Consider the following 19,315-nt stretch of genomic DNA (forward strand, 5'->3'; position numbering starts at 1 on the left):
ATTGCTTCAAATCATCAAAAAATCATCCAAATATCTTCTCATTTTACTTCATTTGATGATTTAGTCATTTAAACCTATAAAAACATGAAGTTTAAGCCACTTTAATTTATAAAAATGCAATTTTTCACATTTAGATCACAAAATACAAACTTTATTAGAAACCTAGTTATTTAGCTATTAATGTGACTAAAACATACCAAAAATCAATTAACAAAACACACTAAAAATATGTTAAATAAACACTTATCAAAACTAATTACATACGCCGTTGATATGGAAAAAAGAGGCCAAAATGCTTTTCCTGTCTCGTCTTTAGGCTTTTGGTTTTCATCAAACACGGCAAACACGTAAGCTTCAATGCCTCTTCCAAGCCTTCTTGGATTCCATTTTCCGCTCTTAACATGGCTAATCAGATTCCTATTTAAATGATGCAACAGGACATTTAAATGATGGCCAGCCAGTTTTCGATACAACAATCTTTATACGAGAACCACCTTCTTTTTCTAGAGCTGAATAACGAGAATCCACAATTGCATAAAAAATGTTTTGATATCCTAAAAAGCCATCTTCAACAACAATTCTTTGTGAGGTGAATAATGCATAACCATTTGGGCTGGAAGAGGCACCACCAAAGACTAGCCATTTGGGCTGTTGACCACCACCAAATACTAAGTTTTAGTGAGGTGGGAGATCAAGGGTTCAAATCTTATCTTCCATCACTTGTCACAATATGGGAGGTCTAGGGTTCAAACCTGGTTCAATGGTGGTTCAATTCCCCTCGATTTTTCCCTAGACCCAGTTGGACCTCCCCCTAGATTAGGCTAGAGTAGGAGTAGGAGTAAACGTAGAAGTAGAGCAGATAAATGATGAATGATAAAAAAAAAAAAGAATAATGCATAATTGAGCGCTGAATGTTGACTGGGTCACCAATATAGCTTTGACTAGCAATGGTGCATTGTTTTGGACTAGTTTTTCAGCTTTGAGGCTATGCATCAGGTAGCCTAGGCTGGTTATTTTATTGTTGAGTTTCTTTGTACTAGTTGCGTGCAATCGTGCATGCATGTGTGTGTGTGTATTTTTTTTTTTTTGGCATTGTTAACAAGTGGTAGGTTTTGTTGTATAGTGTGGAGCATGGTAGGACAAAGAAAGAAGAATGTTATCTACAAAGAAACCTTGCCACCACTTACAAACAAATCATCCTAAGAATTATTGCTATCCACATTACCAAACAATACACAATTACTAAAGGATCTGGGCAACCTGACACAAAATTACCAGCTGGTTTTAATATTAGATTGAACAAGCAAGCCTTTAACAAGGCTAAATGTTTCAGTTTATATAAATATGACTAAAGTAACATCTTGAAGGAAAATTACTAATACAGTATGCATAAAACAAGCAAATAGAGTGCAAGTACATATTTCACACTTTAGGGATCATAAATCTTGCATGTTATGTTGATTGTTAGGTATTTCAGCTCGAGCTGCTGCAGCAAATGGAGATACAAGAAGCTGATTTTAGCATTGAGGGGGCCATTGCAGGTCCAAAATTATCAGAAACTGATCAGATACTTCTCTGAAGGCAGAGTTAAATACTCTTGTCAAAAAGAAACGGAGAGATAGAAGCTGCAAAGTAATTGATAACGAACCAGAGGCAAAACCAGCCAAAGAACAAAGCAAAATTGTAAAATTCACCTCAGCAAAACGCAATCGTCACCCCTTGTTTTATGCAACACCTCCCGCCAATTACATTAATACAAAAATCCATCCTTGCATTTGTAAAGGATGGAAATCAATGGTTTGCCTCAAATTCCAACTCGATTAATGCCTATGGTGCCTGGGAATCATGAAATGTTCAGTAACTTCATTGATTTTGCCATGTAACATATACATCTTATGAAAAAGTACTCTTTCAGTTTGCTTTTAATCCGAACAAGTGGGGAAAATAGTACAAGAAAAAAAAATCCATTCTTCATTGTAGATGCAGAAGTCAAATAGTTCTCGGCAGGTTGGGGTTCAAATTCTCCTCTCATTCCTTACATCTTCAATCTCACCTCTTTCGGGTCAAAAACATAGGCAAATACTCCAGTTGACCAGTTTATAACCCCACCCATAGATCAAGTGGCTCAAACACATGGTACGTCATCAACAAGAATTAGATTCAAATGCTAGCAATTTTTTCCGCTTGACTTTAACACACTATCTTTCGACTTTGTTCTTCACCTTCTCTTTCCAAAACCCACTGGTTCCTCCACCACCACCATAATCTCTTCCTCTTCCTCCTTTACTCTCAGCAGATTTAGGTGATGGTAATGGTTACTAAGACTAATCTGGTTAAATAAGAACAGCCCTTTTCTCTTGTAAGTTGTAACCATACTTCTTAAAAAGGGCAAAAAAGAGCCAAAAATTTTCATGAACCCACGAGTTGAAAAATACTACCTTAATCACATGAATAAGAAAACAATATCATTGCTTGGCTAGCCTATAGACTCGTTGGGTGGAGCCAATATTTTAATACTCGGACTGTTAATTGAACCGGTGATATGTTCAGGTCAAGGTTCAACCGATCGAACCGGTTTAACCTTGATTCAATGAATTTTTTTAAAAATAATTTATATAAATATATGTATGCACAAAATAAGACATGCAATGGACTAATTTAAAACTTTATATGATGAAAAGTTTAATATTTTCAAAGAACTTGGATTTTCAAAAGTAAATTTTTTGAATTATAAGTTGAAACAAATAAATTTCATTTCAATCTCAATTATATCTACCAAAAAATTAACCTTAAATCCAACCCAAAAATACCAAAATATCTTGAAATTATACAAAATTCATGTCTATGGGAATTAGATATTGTGAGTTTGCAACTTAAAAAAAAAGAAGTTTTAAGTTTGGAGGAAGTCAGGAAAATCAAAAATAGAGATGCAAACCTAATAAGAAGTAAAAAATAAGATGAAAGTGAATGGGTGTGACATTTAATAATTAGTTTTTAGGGTTAAAGAAAAATAATTCTTTTTTTTAATTTTTTCAATTTAATAGGCAAAAACAAAATAAAAGATGGAAGAAAGCATCAATAAATTAAAACTAAAGAGGTTTGATTAAAAAGGGGATGACAAAAGAAAAGAGGAGACAAAGAGAGTTGAAAATTAGAAAAAAAGAGTCATGAGAGGATGAAATTTTGTAGGAAAAATGGAGGAAAGAAAGATGGAAGTTTGTTTCATATAAATGTGTTACCAAAAGAGACAAATTGGATGTGATGGTGCAATGGTTATTATGTTGGCCTTCAATAGCAAAGGTCTTGAGTTTGATTATTGGCAATTGCATTTTGCAAAACTTAAAAAAATATTAAGGAAAAAATTGAAAAGCCAAATTGGTTTATTAGTTTTGACGAGTTTAACCAGTCTTGACCGATTATTTGACAATTTCAACTTTAGTATAGAACCGGACCAGTGTCATGGTCGGTTCGCGATTCAACTGGTCGAACCAATCGGTTCGGTCCGATTTTCAAAATATTGGGTGGAGCGGGCCAATTGCCAAAGAGAGCCGATAATATCCATTGATATGACGAGCGTAGGTCAACAATCAAGAACTGTATAGTGGATAAGAAGAGTCATATGGTGCTCGTGCAGATTTACTAGGCCTCAATCTGCTCATTGGAATTTGTTGATTACAAAGTAAGCGGATAGTAAGAAATTCAGAATGTTTTCTTCTTTTATAATTTTTTATTATGTTACGTAACCTTAACCAATTTTGCTTTTTCAATTATTTTATGTTGAAATCAACGATTATTGTGACATTGAAAAAATATCATTCATAGTTATAAAATATGGCCTGACCCGACGATCGAATCAGTCAATTCGGCGAACTGACCATATGATTGGATTGGGTTGCTAATTAAATCAATTAAGCAACAAATTTGTTGATTAGTCAATGATCTGATAATTCAATCGATAAATAAAAAAAATCGTCAATTAAACTGTCGGTTGAACCACCAACTTAAAAATTATACTATTTATATTATATTATATAATATAACTATTTGTGCAACTCGTGATTGATCCGCTCAATCCATGATTGAACCGGTGATCCGGTGACTCGGTCACCTTTCCGATTGAGCTCCAGATCGAGTCTAATAACTGTGCATTCATAGCATCCCAAATCTGCAGGAACGTAACCATATTCTCTTCACTTCCACCCTTTAGAGATAAAGAGAGCAACAAGACAGAAAAAAGAAAAATAGAAAACCTTGGGCATAGAGAAAGATGGATATGTAAGTGTTAAATATCTTCAGAAATTAAAAAGGAAGATCGATTTGGTTAAAATTTGTTGCTGGAGGAACAGAGGGATGCTTGTGGTGAGGACAATCTATTGGTGAGTTTGTAGATTGAGAGTGAGGAAAGGAGGTAGCAAGAGGTGTCAGTGGTGGCACAGAAGGAGTAAGTGAGCGGTAATTATTGAGATGTGGGGAACAAAGTAGGTAAGAAAGATAGTGGTGCTGATTTTTGGTGACGGTAATGGAGGTGGAGTGCAAGCCGAAGGGATAGAAGGACCGGGTCCTTTTTTCTTTTATTGGCCTATGTTGAATTCTGAACGTTGGCGATGAGAATTTGGATATATGGCAAAATATGGACTGCACGGTCTGGATGTGGGCCCGTAAATTGGATCTACCCAAAAATTTGCCAAAAAGGTATCTTTGCAATAATAAGCCTGTGTGGGTAGTTAACTTGGTATTAATTTTATTTATTTCTAAATTTACCCATATTTCTATGATTCATTAACCCTTATCTCTATTATCATGTAACACACAAATTCTACTCAATCAAAACTACCTTCCTCTCAACTAACACACAAATTCTACTCTACTAAAATTATCTCTCTCCAATTCTCACGTTCTCCTTTACCAATGCTTTTTTTTTTTTACTTTCAATTGTACATATTTGTGTATAATACACTTTTTATTACATATTATATAAAATAGTTATATTCACTCGCACTATTTTTGTGATTCTTTCAATTAAAAATATCTATAAAAGTCAAATTGTCCTTCTCTACTTAGAAAGATTGGCGTCGATATTCTTGGATTGTTTTAGCTTACATACAATACCACCCATCTAATTGCAACGGATCTTCTATCCCACTCTCTGTACCATTTTCTTTCCCACTTTTTATTATATTACTATTTCTCCTTCATAAATATAATATTATAGTTCTTTTTGTTTTCTTAAGATCCAATAACTATTAATTGAGTAAAAAAGTAATACGACAATTTCAAAAAAGTAATATATAATAAAAAATTAAAAAATACAATAGAAAATTCATAAAGAATCTTATTTTTTATGCATTTTAATTTTTTGAATTTGTTAAATTTTGTTTATTACTTAGTTAATAGTTATTGGATCTTAAAGAAATAAAAAAAAACTAAAATATGATATTTATGAAGAAAAAATAACAATATAATAAAAAATAGGATAGAGAGTAGGATAGAAGATCCGTTGTGTCCATCTAATGCTTACCAGGTTTGAATAGTGGATGGATGGATAGGATTTGTTTTAGTAGTATTGTAGCAGAAAACCACTTTCTTTGTGTGGACGATCCGTTATATTGTACTAGGAGGGTGCGCGGTGGAAAAATTCAAAAATTTATATGCCCAGGAATATCCTGTTAACGGAGTTTTGCAACAAGGTTGATAATTGTGAAGTGTAAAACGACCATACGAAAAAAGATGATAATACATAGAACATCTAAATTGCTGTAATGTAGCTGCAATAATGCATAATAGATGCAGGAATGAATATAAAAACAAAGTGCAGAGTCTAATAGCCATCTGGCTGGAAATAGTTTAAAAGTTAAAGCTAAGTGACCAAGAGCTTAGTTGTTGATGTTAAGACCGTCAAAGTTGACATCATTGATGTCCATGGCTTCATCCGCAACGTAAGAAGTAATTATTTCATAGGCTACACATTTGATCCAGGCAAATCTGGAAAAAGAAGGTCTAATGTAGAATAGATTTGTCTTTCCATGCAAAGTACGTATGAGGTATGAAGCCATATCAATTCTCTGTTTGAAGAAAGTGACCAAAGAGAATCAATGTAAAGAGAAAAAAGCCGGAAGAAAATATTTGTGGTTGGATAGCGATCGGTAAGCACCTCTTCATACAAATAATGGAGCTCAGCAGTTGAGTAGTTAATTAACTTTTCAGCTTCATTTCCCATAGCAGTAGCAGTCAATGATCCACTTGAAACAGCAATTGGAATGGTAATACAAGCTCTGTAAGAGAGAAGATGGTATGACTGTTATGAAAAAGTTTGCAAGCAATCAATGTTATGAAGATGAGTAATTAAACTGAATAGATCGATAGAATAGCTACAAAAACCTTGGTAACAGGTCAATGTTAGCCTGACAGTATCCAAGTGGCTGTAGAGCTGTTTGGTTGATCACACTGGGGGCATGCCATATAGAATAACTTTTGGGGTCTAAAGGAAATTTCGATGATTCCTCTAATCCACGCAGTGTTTGTTCTTTGTAAAACAATAATAATAAGGATAGAAAGGAGGTAAACATGATTTATGGAATATAAAAAAGAGTAAAATTGCAACTTGTTGGAGCGCAGCAGTAATATAAAGAATTATATTATCGGCAACAGGAAGGAGAAGAACTCGCGGACCAGTGTAACTTCCTTGATTAATTATATTGTCTATAGCAAGCGCATGGCTATGGTACCTGATATGAAAAAAAATAGTCCTTAAGTAGTGTAATGTAAACGGGAGAACAGTGCAGCAGATATTTAAAATTTCTCACCAGTGATCAAGATGCATTGCCTGTCGAGGGAATAGAGGCACCAAAATGGCTAAATAATGAGAAGTCGAGAAGCTTAGGTTTGATATCAAAATAAAAAAACTGTTAATACCAAGAGTTTTCAAAGCAATGGATGCATTTAATGTTTTTAAACAGTGAGGGTAACGAATATAGTTACAATTGTTTGTTGTGACTTTGACTCTTATCGCAACAATGATTAGAAAATAGCGTCCAGGGGCTCTAATGATTGAACCATATATTTCTTCGAATCCATTCCAAAGGGTTAGAATCATTGGTTTCATACTGTGAAGAAAAAAAGGGCATAAACTTTACTGATAGATTCATTTTGGTTTTATAAATTATGATAGGAAAAGAACGAAATGACTCATGAAGGAGATCAATAATTACATAATCTCGAGAAGTAGAAGGCGCTCCTTGACAAGGCATTGTTTTAGGAGGCAAAATATAGACAACAACTCCCATGACATCTAACATACATTGTATAAAAGAAAATATTAGAATACGTATGGTAAACTTCATGGGGGGTGGAAAAAACACATTATGAAAACTGTTAGTACTTAAATGATGGGTATCAGCATAGATATCTAGCATAGAAAAAGGGTTTAGGTGAAAATAAAAAGGAAATGAAGGAACAGGTTCCTATATTTCATGTATTATGGTGTTTGTAGTGATGAGTCAATAGAACGGATATTCATTAGCATTAGAACAAGTTCGCGGTTCACGAATAGCAGCTTTAGATATGTAGTATTTTTTGAAAGGCACAAGCAAGTCGGCAAGTTGTTCAATCATATCTCCAGCAGCGTAGACACTAATGCTAAGACTTTGTTATAAGAATAAAGTTATGTTTCGATGCAATTTAACAGCCATAATAGAAAAGAGATAACCAGATCAATGTTACCTGGTCATTTGCCAATACAAACGTGCGAAGTGTTTGATGAGACTAGGAATTATTTTTGGTATGAGTGACTTCAATTGCTCAGAGAATAGCATTCCAATTCAGCAGAGATAGATCAATAGCAGATAGGGGAACATCGTTAGCTTCCATGGTAAAAGGTCCTATAACAAATTAGAAGATGGTGGAGCATATATTTAAACAAAGGAATAAAGTTAAACTTAAAATTATATAGGATACATAAAATAAAGTAGTAAAAATGGATGATTAATTAAGACCAGCAGACTCGTCACATCTTCATTTCAATAATCATAATTAGAAGAATAGAGAACGTATTAACAAAAGGGATGAAAATAGCTGATTTGAAAAGCACGATAACTGGAAAGAAAGATTAAATTTGGCATTATACCAGAAAGTTTAACTTCGGAAGAAGCAAGGAATAGATTAGTAACTTTAGAAGTTACTTGTAAGCAGAAAAAAAGCTGTAAAAGATAAAAGCAAATAGATGGTGAACAATCAAATTCTTAGTGATGCAGTGGGGAAACGAACAGAGAAACAACAGGAAAAAATAGCGAAGGCAGAGAGGAAAACATTAACAGATGACTGAAAAGGTTCAAAAGGTCAGGAAAAAGGTGAAAAACCTCTGGAAGCAGAGGAAAAGAGAAGATGCATAAGATTATTGTAGGCAATAACTAAATTTTCATCAAAGATGCCGAACTTGTACCTGTGTTAATGCGAGATGCAAAATGGAACTACAACTAACTAAAAAGTATCAACAAAGATAAAACACGGAACAACAATCATGCAGCGAAAAGAAATAGAAGAAGAGAAAAACTCACAAAGAAGAAGAAACAGAACCAACGTGGGAAAAGAAGTAGAGCAAAAAGTAAAAGGAACTTGGTTTGATCTGAAAAGCAAAAGTAATGTTAACGAAATGTGACATACACCGCTAGGCACGAAGTACGAATTGCAGAGTTTAGGATGCGCTGTCAACAATTCAGAAGAGAAGTAGGACTAAATCTATAAAGTAAAGTCAATACATAAAATTAGATTTTAATTGTTTGATTTGATAGTTGTAGAGGCAAAAAATAGGAAAACTAATTAAGGTAGCTAAAATATTAAAAGAAAACCATAAATTATTGCAAATCAATGTACCTTCTGTTTGAAAGGATCTGAGATATGCAAAAAAAATTTTGGGCATATGGCAGGCAAAAAAAATGTCGGGTGCACATTCAGAGTAGCCATGCATTTGCTCTTGTTAAGAGGTAGTTTAGCGGTAGTCAACTAAAAGACCATATCAACTAAAAAACAGAGCTTCCGATCCCACAAAAGCAGATGGTTGCTTGTCAGAGCACAATCGAGCATCATTTATATGATGCACAACACCATAAAGCTGATTTTGGCAACCGGATTGCAGATAAGAAGAGGTGTTTCAGTAAAAAGTTGTCTATTTTCATTCCTGCAAATAGACGGCTGAACTGTTTCATTGGTGACAAATGCTAATTCCATGTATTGCTCTGCAGCATTAACCACCAACCTACACAGGATGACACATAATAAACAAATTTAAAGTGGAAAGAATAGAAAGAGGCGTTTTACGCAAGCAGAGAAAACTCAACTCGTATCACCAGGAGAAGAAGACAGAAACAGACGGCGCGGTCCAGCAGTGAAGAACGTTTGATTCTGAGAATCTAATGCATCAAATTTAGTATTAAAAAGCCTATTTGATCAATGAATATCCCCAGTGTCCCGCCTATTAAGTGCAGGAATACCTAGATTATTAAAAGAGTCCGGTGAAACTGACCATAATTTTTACCATCGCCACGTCAAAAAGGACCACCAGGAAAAACACAATCAAGAGAGGTTCGAGCAACGTGTTCGCTACCCTCCCCCTCACCAAGAGGTAACCCGTTTTCACGACGAATATTAGGAAGAGAAAGCTTTCTTTTCTTTGCAGCATTAGCGTCACGGCGACTACACAAAAGATCAGCTTTTTCATGCTCTGGCATTTTCGCATAGCATTTACGATGCCTTGCATTCCTATCCATGTTCTTGGACCGGAAGATGCAAGAACATAAAATAAAACCAACAACCAAAAACAAATGACTCAACAATGTCCAGAGTGCAGGACAACCAGGGGAAAAAATGGAATAGAAACAATTAAATATTAACAGACCTAGAAGCACACAATTAGAGTTACACAACACAGGCTAGAACAATCTTTCTAAGAAGAAGTTCTAGCGCAGGGCAACAATAAACAAACACAGAACAACATGAAAAAGTACAAGGCGGAACAAAGCTATTTAAAGAAAGAAACAGGACGTCAGAATAGCAAAAAAACCTGAATTGGATCAAATAAGCACCGATTAAGTACATGTCTCCAAAGCAAAAGTAACACCCTGGTGAACAGGATCGCCGCAACCAACCACTATAGGATTCAAAAAAAGAAGCAAACCTTTAGCCTGCACAGAACAACAGAAGCAAGAAAGAACAACACGGAAAAGAAGGTAAAAAAGGGAAAAACAGACTGCAAAAGGCATGAACAAGCATTGCAACAAACAAATAAAGTACCAAAAGAAAGAAGGCCAAACAAAACTCAGCAACGAACAAAAATAGAAGTCAGAGGGCAAGGTTCCAAGGATGGAAAGGACTAACAAATAGGTGAAAAGAGCTAAAAAAAGGAGAGAAAAGCCAGAAAATCTCTGGAAGCAAAGAAAACACGAACATAAACAAGATCAATGCAGGCAATACTACATATTCTCATCATAAAAAGCAGAGGAAGAAAGAGTAAGAACCTGCACCCGTGTTTATGGAAGATGGCAATGCAACAGTAACCAACTAAAAGCCAACAAACAGGACAAGATACGGAACAAAAAGAAACAGAGGTAAAAACACATAGCACAAAATAAGGAAAGCAAAGGTAAGAACAAGGACAAAGCACACTCACCACAAACACAACAAGCAAGCAATAGCAAAAACCAGCGAGCAGAAGATGAAATGAAGAGAAACAACCTAAACGAAACCCAAAAAAAGAAAATGTCCAACAGAAAGCCGAGGGAATTGTCCGACGGTTAACGAAATATCCTGCCATAGACGTGCAAAGATGAGCTGTCGGATTGTTAAGAGTGGAAGCAAGTATTCTCGGACAATGAAAATTTGGTGGTGGAGGCTGTTTGACAGATATGGAGACACGACCACAAATTATTACAAAACAAATACAGTAGCAGCAAAACAAGCAAAAAAATAAAGTCTTAAGGGGAAAAGCGTAATTTCATCATTGACCAAGGAGTAATTCTGACAAAAGAATGACTAATGACTAACGACATGACTTTTGGAAAAAATGGATCCATGTAAAAAAAAGAAACAATTGGCTCCGTTTGAATTAGCTATTTTTGGGGATATTTTTGAAAAAATTTACTGTAGTAGTGTATATGAAAAAATTTTTACTATAAAATTTTTTTGAAATATTTGATATATTGTACAGATGAAATGTTTTTTGAATTATATGTATTACTGTAGTAATGTATTTGAAAAACTTATTTTTGAAAAAATGGTCAATCCAAAAGAGCTAGACTTTTGGGAAAAAAAAGGACGCATGTAGAAAAGGGGAAAAAAACTATCTAGCATGAATTCCACATCATCACCACCGACCAATCCCCTCGTGCCACATGGGCGGACGACCATCCTATGTGGCAGGGGGTTCCCTCTTTATCTTTTAACCAATCATCACTACCGACCAATCCCCGCGTGCCACATGGGCGGATGACTATCCTACGTGGCAGGGGGTGTTCCCTCGTTGTCTATATGGTTAATTAATGATGTCCAGCATAAAACCCCCACAAACCCTCAACATTCTTCACCTTTCTCATACAACAGCACAACGCAGAGAAGCCTTTCATCCACGCCTCTTAAGCATCAGCTACGCAGAATCAGGTAAGCGAAAATGGAATTGCTACAGCAAAATTGTTTTTTTTTTTTTTTGCTATTTTGTGGCAACATTAGGTGGAGGATTTAGTAATTTACTTTCTGCCTCGGGAAATATTTTAGTTTTAATGGATTCAGAATTCCGTTATCTTCCTCCTGTTGTTTATATTTACTTCCTTTTTTTCGTCAGTTGGGTTCCCCAAAATTGAATTCAATATCTCATTTAGCTCTGTGTACGAACCAAAAAAAAAAAAAATTATCAAAGCGCTTGTACATTAGATATTGTTTATTTGTTGGATTTAATTATGGGAGTTCGATGAATTTTGACTAAATGTTGCATTTTGCATTGGACAAAATGGAACCTCAGGGGCATTCGATGCATCCTTTGTACAAAATTTTAACTTTAACGAAAGAGGCATGTGCTCTGTGCTGACCTTGGACTTTTCCTTCATTTTCTTCTAGGGTCAATTCGGGTGTCAGGCTGTTACTTTCAATTTTTTTTCTCAACTTTGTCATGCCCACCGCCTATGGAGCAAGTAGAGAACTATTGCAGGGTGTTCCGACTGTAACAACCCCTCGGCAGGAGTTTTATAACAAGGACTTGAATACGTCAATACTGAAGTTTGGTTGCTTCAGACCAAAATTTTGCGTGCCATCTGGGCTGTGCAAAAGATTGAATTCTAGAAGTACAAACAGTAGTCGTGCCCTTTCAATTTCAAGTAGTAGTTGTGATGAGAAAACTGAAGGACTCACGTATAAGGATGCTGGTGTTGACATTGATGCTGGATCAGAACTTGTTAGAAGAATTGCCAAGATGGCACCTGGAATTGGAGGATTTGGAGGGCTTTATCCTCTAGGTAGAGTTCGGTTAAATAATCTTTTTATTCTTGTTCTTTGAACTAATTAGCCGTTAAATATTCTTTTTATTCTTGTTCTTTGAACTAATTAGGCACATTCAGTTAGCCGTAAATAAGTTCTGAATATTGTTAATATATAAATAAATTTGCCTTTTTTTTTCCTGAACGCTTCCTTGGATGTCATTGCAGATTGCACCAATATTTCTGACGTAATATTTGCAATTTGTGATAATGTGTTGATGGAATATGTTTTTAGTTTAGTCTAATTTATGTGATTGATGGACTATGGGCTTGATAGGTCAGAAGGTCTCGTGAACAAGATAGGATGGCAATCATAAATGACACTTTGGTCTTTGGGGTTTGTGCGAATTATTTGGGCATTTAACTGAACTGATCCATTAGTGGTTTATAAACCAAGTGAGATTAGATCAAATTTGATTGTCCTTTTTACGACTTATCTTCCCAAAGTATGTGGAGAAAATATATACAATCATCTGAGGAATACTAATTGTATTGTATGCTTATGTTGGCTGTTTTGTGAAGATTCCTGGTGGTGTTTAATTTTGAAATTGGAGAAGTCGGGCTTTCTTCATCTTGCATTTGTTTGGTTACCTTAAGATTTTGAGAAAAGTTATGGCCAAAGAAAGATATATAAGCTGTGATCAAAATCTTATTGACTGCTGGTTTCAAATTTGATTTCCATGGTTGAACGAGTGCTGTCTTGAGAAATGTAATTTTCCTAGTGATGTGCCATAAGAACGAAGTTTGGATGGCCAAGAAGAATTCGAGTCTGTAAGGAAGATCAGATATTCAATTGGAAAATGGAAATCTACCTCTCAAAATACCATGATATTTTTCTTCTTCATTCAACATGGTTCTTGCTTCTTGCTGGACAAAAAATTGGCATCGACTCTTTCTTTTTGTGCATGGTTATCACTCTTCTTTTGTTTAGTTTGAAGGTTGTGCAGTGTATGCCCTTTTACATTTCTTGTTCTTTATTGCTCTGTTAAGAATTGAGTCTGGTCTCAAGTCAGGTAGTGTTCTGTCTAGTTATTAGCGCAGCAGGATTATGATTTGTTTCTCCTTGAGCAGGGCTTGGCAGTGATCTTTTAACTCTTTGCAGTTGCCAAAACTTTCCAGTCTTGTTCATTTTTGACAATTTTAGGACTAGAATTTTTTGTAGGAAAGATTCAATGGCTGCAACTTTCTAAGATTGTACATTTCTGATAGTAGTTTATCCAATACAGTTTTTTCCCATTTATGACAAACTGATTTCTGATTTGACGCTTGTAATGTTTTGAGCTTGAAAGTGCTCAACAAATATTGATTCCTTTTGAGATGTTTGTTGTCTTTACCACAAAACCTGTGAGAACCTCAATCATTTTTCTATCTGTACTTCTTCACTCAGGGTTTGTTTCTTGAGCTCATCCTGCCCTAATTTACTATTCTTCTCTTAGCTTTTGGCTCTAGTTTCTCTTTAGCAGGCACCTTTCTAGTTTTCACAGCTGTGCATGTATAAGTTATCTTTTCAAGATTGAGAAATTCGCTGCTTTGCTGCTCTGACATCTAATTGTTATGTGGTTACCTACAGGTAATTGAAAGTTATAGGTAGTGGAAACAAAAAGGAGCAGGTTGATGCTTTAGCATAGCATCTATCAGTGCCCGTCATGGTTTACATGGAGAGAAAAGAACCCCTCCTCAATTCTTTTTTGGCTGTCCCTTTCATTTGATGATAGGTTCTTGTAATAGCTCATGAAAATATGATACAAGATATTTGGATTTGGTTATGAGAATGGTTTCACCCTTATGTTGCATGATGGACTTGTGATTGCTACCATTGTCTCCCCTTTTCACAAGTTGAATGAGTATTATAGATTAAAAAGTCAAACCAAGGTGTTCCCATCAGTGCATATTATTTCTCTATACAAGTTAAATGTGATTGTTGTCCTTCGCTGTGCCTTCTCTTTTGTATCTTGCTCTCTGTTGTTTAAGGAAGAAGATTTTCTTGTAGGGATTATTTTGTCCATTTTTGATTAACTTGCTGATGGATTTCTTTCCTTTGTTCTTTTGGCATCGCCTGGAGCAGGTGATTCCTATCTCGTTGCTGGCACAGATGGTGTAGGAACAAAACTAAAGCTTGCATTTGAAAGTGGAATTCACGAGACTATTGGGATTGATTTGGTAAATCTTTTTGCAGTTTTGTATATAATTGGCTTTTGTTGCTAGAGTTAATCATTGACCTTCGGATCAGGTTGCAATGAGTGTTAATGACATCGTCACTTCTGGAGCAAAGCCTTTATTTTTCCTTGATTACTTTGCTACGAGCCATCTTGACATTGATCTTGCTGAAAAAGTATGTTATTTATGTCTACCAGGTAATTTTTTAGTGGCTTTTACAGTTGAAGTTCTTTAGTGTGTGATTTGTCAGTTTTTATGCAGGTCATAAAGGGTATTGTTGACGGTTGCCAACAGTCTGATTGCACTCTTTTAGGAGGAGAGGTATTCTTCTGTAATCTGGGGCTCTGAGATATTATTTAAATTTGTCAATGATTAATTAATGCCAAGCAGTTCATCATTATTAATGCCAAGCAGTTCATCATTCTTTTTCTCCTTGTGTTTCGTCCTGGGAATATTTGAAAATGGCTCTCAATTGAAAGTTATGATCTTCTGATTTTTGTACTTGATTGCCTTTAATCAAAGTGATCCTACGGTGTTGCATTTTTTAATTCTTTCATGGTTTCAGCAGTTTTTGAGGTGAAACCAGCAGACTGGTACATATTTCAGAAAGCTCTTTTGCTCTTTCAATTGTGATTGAAAGATTGCTTATCCTTTCAGACTGCAGAAATGCCAGATTTCTATGCACCTGGTGAGTATGATCTCAGTGGTTTTGCAGTCGGCATAGTCAAAAAGGACTCTGTAATTGATGGGAAAAACATCACAGTTGGGGACATTCTCATTGGTCTACCATCTAGTGGAGTCCATTCAAATGGATTTTCTCTAGTCAGAAGGTTTGATTTCTTTAAAGGGGCTATGCAGACTTTGCTAGGGACATCACTATCAGTGTCTAATGAACCCTTCTGCCGATAAATTTCTCATATCTGTTGCACTTCCACTTTATTCACAGGGTTCTCGAGCGAAGTGGTCTTTCTCTCAATGACCGACTTCCTGGTGGATCCGTCACACTGGGTAAAGCTTTGATGGCTCCAACTGTCATTTATGTTAAGCAGGTGATGGTTCAATCCTATTTTAGTTTTGCTTTCTGTGAATCATAGTACAATAATTGTTCTGTGATTTCTTTAATAAAGGTGCTTGGCATAGTTAGCAAAGGAGGAGTTAAAGGTATAGCCCACATCACAGGAGGTGGTTTCACAGATAATATACCACGAGTTTTTCCGAGAGGTCTTGGAGCTGCTATTTATAAGGACTCTTGGATAGTTCCTCCCATTTTCAATTGGATTCAAGAGGTGAGACTCTCTTTCTTCAATAACCTGAGTTTGTGACTGATATACTTTGAAGCTATGAATCTTCATATTCATGTGTAGGGTTGTAATGTTCCTGTTGATGTACTTTGGTTGTGCTCAGACTTTCACACAAGTATTCACACTTTTATTTTACCTGTGAACATTATAGGCCGGAAAAATAGACGAGGCTGAGATGAGACGGACTTTTAATATGGGGATCGGAATGGTTTTAGTCGTCGATAAGGAGGCTGCACTAAGAATACTTGGTGATGGACAGGGGACAAGTTCAATGTACTGCATCGGTGAGGTTGTAAGTGGTGATGGAGTGAGCTACCGATAATAGGTAAATGAGATGTTATAAAACTACACTCTTAGGACGAAATTTGTATGGGAGAATTAAGAGCTTGGAGTTACGCTTCCTTTTGACATGTGTTCCACAAGTTTAAATGATCATATAACGACTACAAATTTTGGCTCAACTAAAGGCACTTTATCAGCTAAACCTTGAGTTTTCAACCCCTCGTACTTCTGTAACTTTTGTTGCCTGTATGATGTTGTACTATGGAGAATTCTGGTATGTGTAAGGATGGTGCAAACAAACACACACCATTAGAGACATTTACATTGACAAAATTTTTAAATGGAGTTAGCAGATGGGGAGAGCAATACTCATTTTTTGGGAGAGTGGACAGATCTTTCTTGATTTCCCTTTTTCCTACCTGAATATTTTTGTCTTTTAACTTTAGAATCTGAATAAAATTGATCGCTTCTTGTCTATTGCTGCATATATGGTGAAGAAAATTGAACTCTAATTTTGGTAGTAAAAAGGACCTGCATTCTCTTTTTTTGATACTTGGGTTTAGCGAAAAGAACTTGAACCAAAAAAAGGACACCTGAAATTATTATGTATATCACATACTAATAATTATTATCCTCCCTTACATTTATATAATTTTCTTATTTAATCTTATCTAGTCACCCTTGTATTTATTTTCTTTAATTAATCTTATATTTTCAAAAATATGACACCTGAAATATATTTTAAGGAGAGCATGCGTCAGACAGATACATAAACTATTGTCTCTTAATTGAGTTTAATAAAATCAAAGTGAACGAATTATCTGCTTATTCTGTTTAAATCGTGCAAATTACATCTGTGGTACACAAGCAAAAATTAATGGTTGAGAATAAGAATCACGGGCTAAACCGTCCACCAGGGATTATGGGCCTTGCCCTAGGAACCGGATTGAACTTAAAAAGATCTAATTAGCTGGGTAAATAAGTTGTACTGTGATTTAGTAAGGTTGGCCACATCGGATATGGCCCATAAATGTTAGCAATAGAAGTCAGCAAGGGATTAGTATGTTGGCTCCGCGTCCGTTTTGAGTTTTTAGGAAGAAGTAGCCTCCGTGTGTAGCTAGAGCCTCGTTTTGATTAATAGAAAATTTCCCTTTGCCTCTGTATCGTTTTTTTCACTTTGATTGTTCTTGTGAGTTTATGATTTATTATCAATTTGGATCCATCAGAGTGGTATCAACCAAAAAAATTAAGCGAAAATATACAAGAGATATATTTCATAAAATTAATATATATATATATATATATATATATATATGGAAAGGCAATTTACATACATAAAAATATGTGTGGAAGAAGAGGAATAAAACCAACAATAATATATTAATCATATCATAAGAATAAGACTCTCAATCCTTCACTTTTCTCAACTAAATTCAATAATATGACTCCCTATTATACACTAGATGACTTCGTAAACAAGCCTTATAACTATAAGAAATTTTCTAATAAAATACAAATATCTAAACAATAAGACTACCATAACTTGACTTCAATAAAATTACTAAAATCAAGGTTTCAACATCAATATCTGCAGGTCTGCTAAGCGTTTCTTATCCTCCCTCACAAGGATCATTTTCAAACGAGGCTAAACCCTTCATTAAGCCTATAATTAATCTTCTAGTCCAAAATAATTCACCATTGCTAGTCAATGTGTATCCCTACTTCGGCTATATCGGTGATCCAGTCAACATTCATCTCGATTATGCATTATTCACCTCACAAAGAACTGTTGTTCAAGATGGCTCGTTTGGATATCGAAACATTTTTGATGCAATTTTGGATGCTCATTATTCAGCTCTAGAAAAAGAAGGTGGTGCTAAAGTAAACATTGTTGTGTCGGAACCATCGGATGGGAATCCTCCTGCTGCATCATCTGGAAATGCAGGAACTTACTATAGGAATGTGATTAGCCATGTTAAGAGTGGACAAGGGACTCCAAGAAGGCCCGGAAGGGGTATAGAAACTTATCTGTTTGCCATGTTTGAAGAAAACCAGAAGCCTGGAGCAGAGACTAGGGGAGGGCAAAATTATCCGCTAACCCGAAAACCCGTCATATCCGATCCGATCCGATCCGAAAATTAAGATATCCGATTTTTATTATTTGATCGGGTCAAAAGAGGGTCGGGTTAGGGTCACATAATTAAAAATTCGCGGGTACCCGATCCGCCCCGCATATATATATTTTTTATTTTTATTTTTATACACACACTATAAAATAATAAGTTATAACTAAATAAGTAATTTTATTGAACAAATTGCATTACAAATATGAGAGACTATAGTTTATTTACAAGATTCATTTGTAAAAGCCATGATCTTATATTTTATAGAAAAAAGTTTAATTAATGTGGAACATATATATTAAAAATTATGTTACTTATTTCAAACTTTTATTGATTTTGAATTCTTTTAATTTTTTTCCTTTATCTTATATTCTCTTCATATGCTTGTTTCTTGGTGGGAAACCTTTTTTTAGAAAAAAAAATTATTAAATCTTAGATGAATGTGTAAAATATAAAATTAAATTGGTATAAATCATTTTTTTAAAACAAAAATTAAATGATAAACGGGGCTGGTCGGGTACCCGCTGATCCAACCCTATCTCAGCGGGTACCCGTTACTGATATGCGGGGCGGGTAAGGGTCAGAAAATGGCTGACCCGCAAGGTGCGGGTCGGGTCAGCCAAATGGTGAATGGGGCGGGTATCCGACCCGCGCCCACCCCTAGCAGAGACAGAGAGACATTTTGGCCTCTTTTTTCCAAATCAACAGTCTAAGTATGGAATCAGTTTCAACTAATTCAAGTATCAAACGTCTACTAGAATAAATCGTTTGAAGATCTTTTCCTGTTTTTGTCATACTAAGTATGTACTACTTCTTGATGAGGACATTGAGGAGGCAGTACAAAATTTCTAGTATAGCAATAAAAGCTCAGTAAAGATGCTTTCGTATTGTAATGAGTTGAAATTGATTAAACTAATGAGAATTTATCTCAAGAGCA

At 35.3% G+C, this 19,315-nt stretch overlaps 2 protein-coding genes across 2 annotated transcripts; both read left to right on the forward strand.

The window, feature by feature from the left end:
• The first annotated feature begins 11,548 nt into the window (after positions 1-11,548).
• LOC113703057 (phosphoribosylformylglycinamidine cyclo-ligase, chloroplastic/mitochondrial) lies at positions 11,549-16,639 on the forward strand. Its single transcript, XM_027224275.2, has 9 exons — positions 11,549-11,646; positions 12,100-12,494; positions 14,581-14,675; positions 14,746-14,847; positions 14,934-14,993; positions 15,330-15,502; positions 15,619-15,721; positions 15,800-15,958; positions 16,125-16,639. Exons 2-9 carry the CDS (start codon positions 12,152-12,154, stop codon positions 16,293-16,295), a joined length of 1,206 nt encoding a protein of 401 aa, XP_027080076.1. The 5' UTR covers positions 11,549-11,646; positions 12,100-12,151; the 3' UTR covers positions 16,296-16,639.
• A 1,182-nt stretch (positions 16,640-17,821) lies between these two features.
• On the forward strand, positions 17,822-19,113 carry LOC140009523 (glucan endo-1,3-beta-glucosidase-like; the record flags this gene model as incomplete). The annotated part of the gene is made up of 2 exons (XM_072055333.1): positions 17,822-18,318; positions 19,041-19,113. Coding segments are annotated over 2 exons (570 nt in total), but the record flags the coding sequence as incomplete, so codon positions are not given.
• Positions 19,114-19,315: the final 202 nt, after the last annotated feature.

Source organism: Coffea arabica, chromosome 1e (genome assembly GCF_036785885.1).
Source record: "Coffea arabica cultivar ET-39 chromosome 1e, Coffea Arabica ET-39 HiFi, whole genome shotgun sequence".
Taxonomy (NCBI): domain Eukaryota; kingdom Viridiplantae; phylum Streptophyta; class Magnoliopsida; order Gentianales; family Rubiaceae; genus Coffea; species Coffea arabica.

Excerpts from the sequence above, each read along its gene's own strand:
- LOC113703057 (XM_027224275.2), top strand. The coding sequence starts at position 12,152 with ATGCCCACCGCCTATGGAGCAAGTAGAGAACTATTGCAGGGTGTTCCG. Across the intron at positions 14,676-14,745 it reads AGACTATTGGGATTGATTTG|GTTGCAATGAGTGTTAATGA; the intron begins GTAAATCTTTTT and ends CCTTCGGATCAG. Across the intron at positions 14,994-15,329 it reads GCACTCTTTTAGGAGGAGAG|ACTGCAGAAATGCCAGATTT; the intron begins GTATTCTTCTGT and ends TTATCCTTTCAG.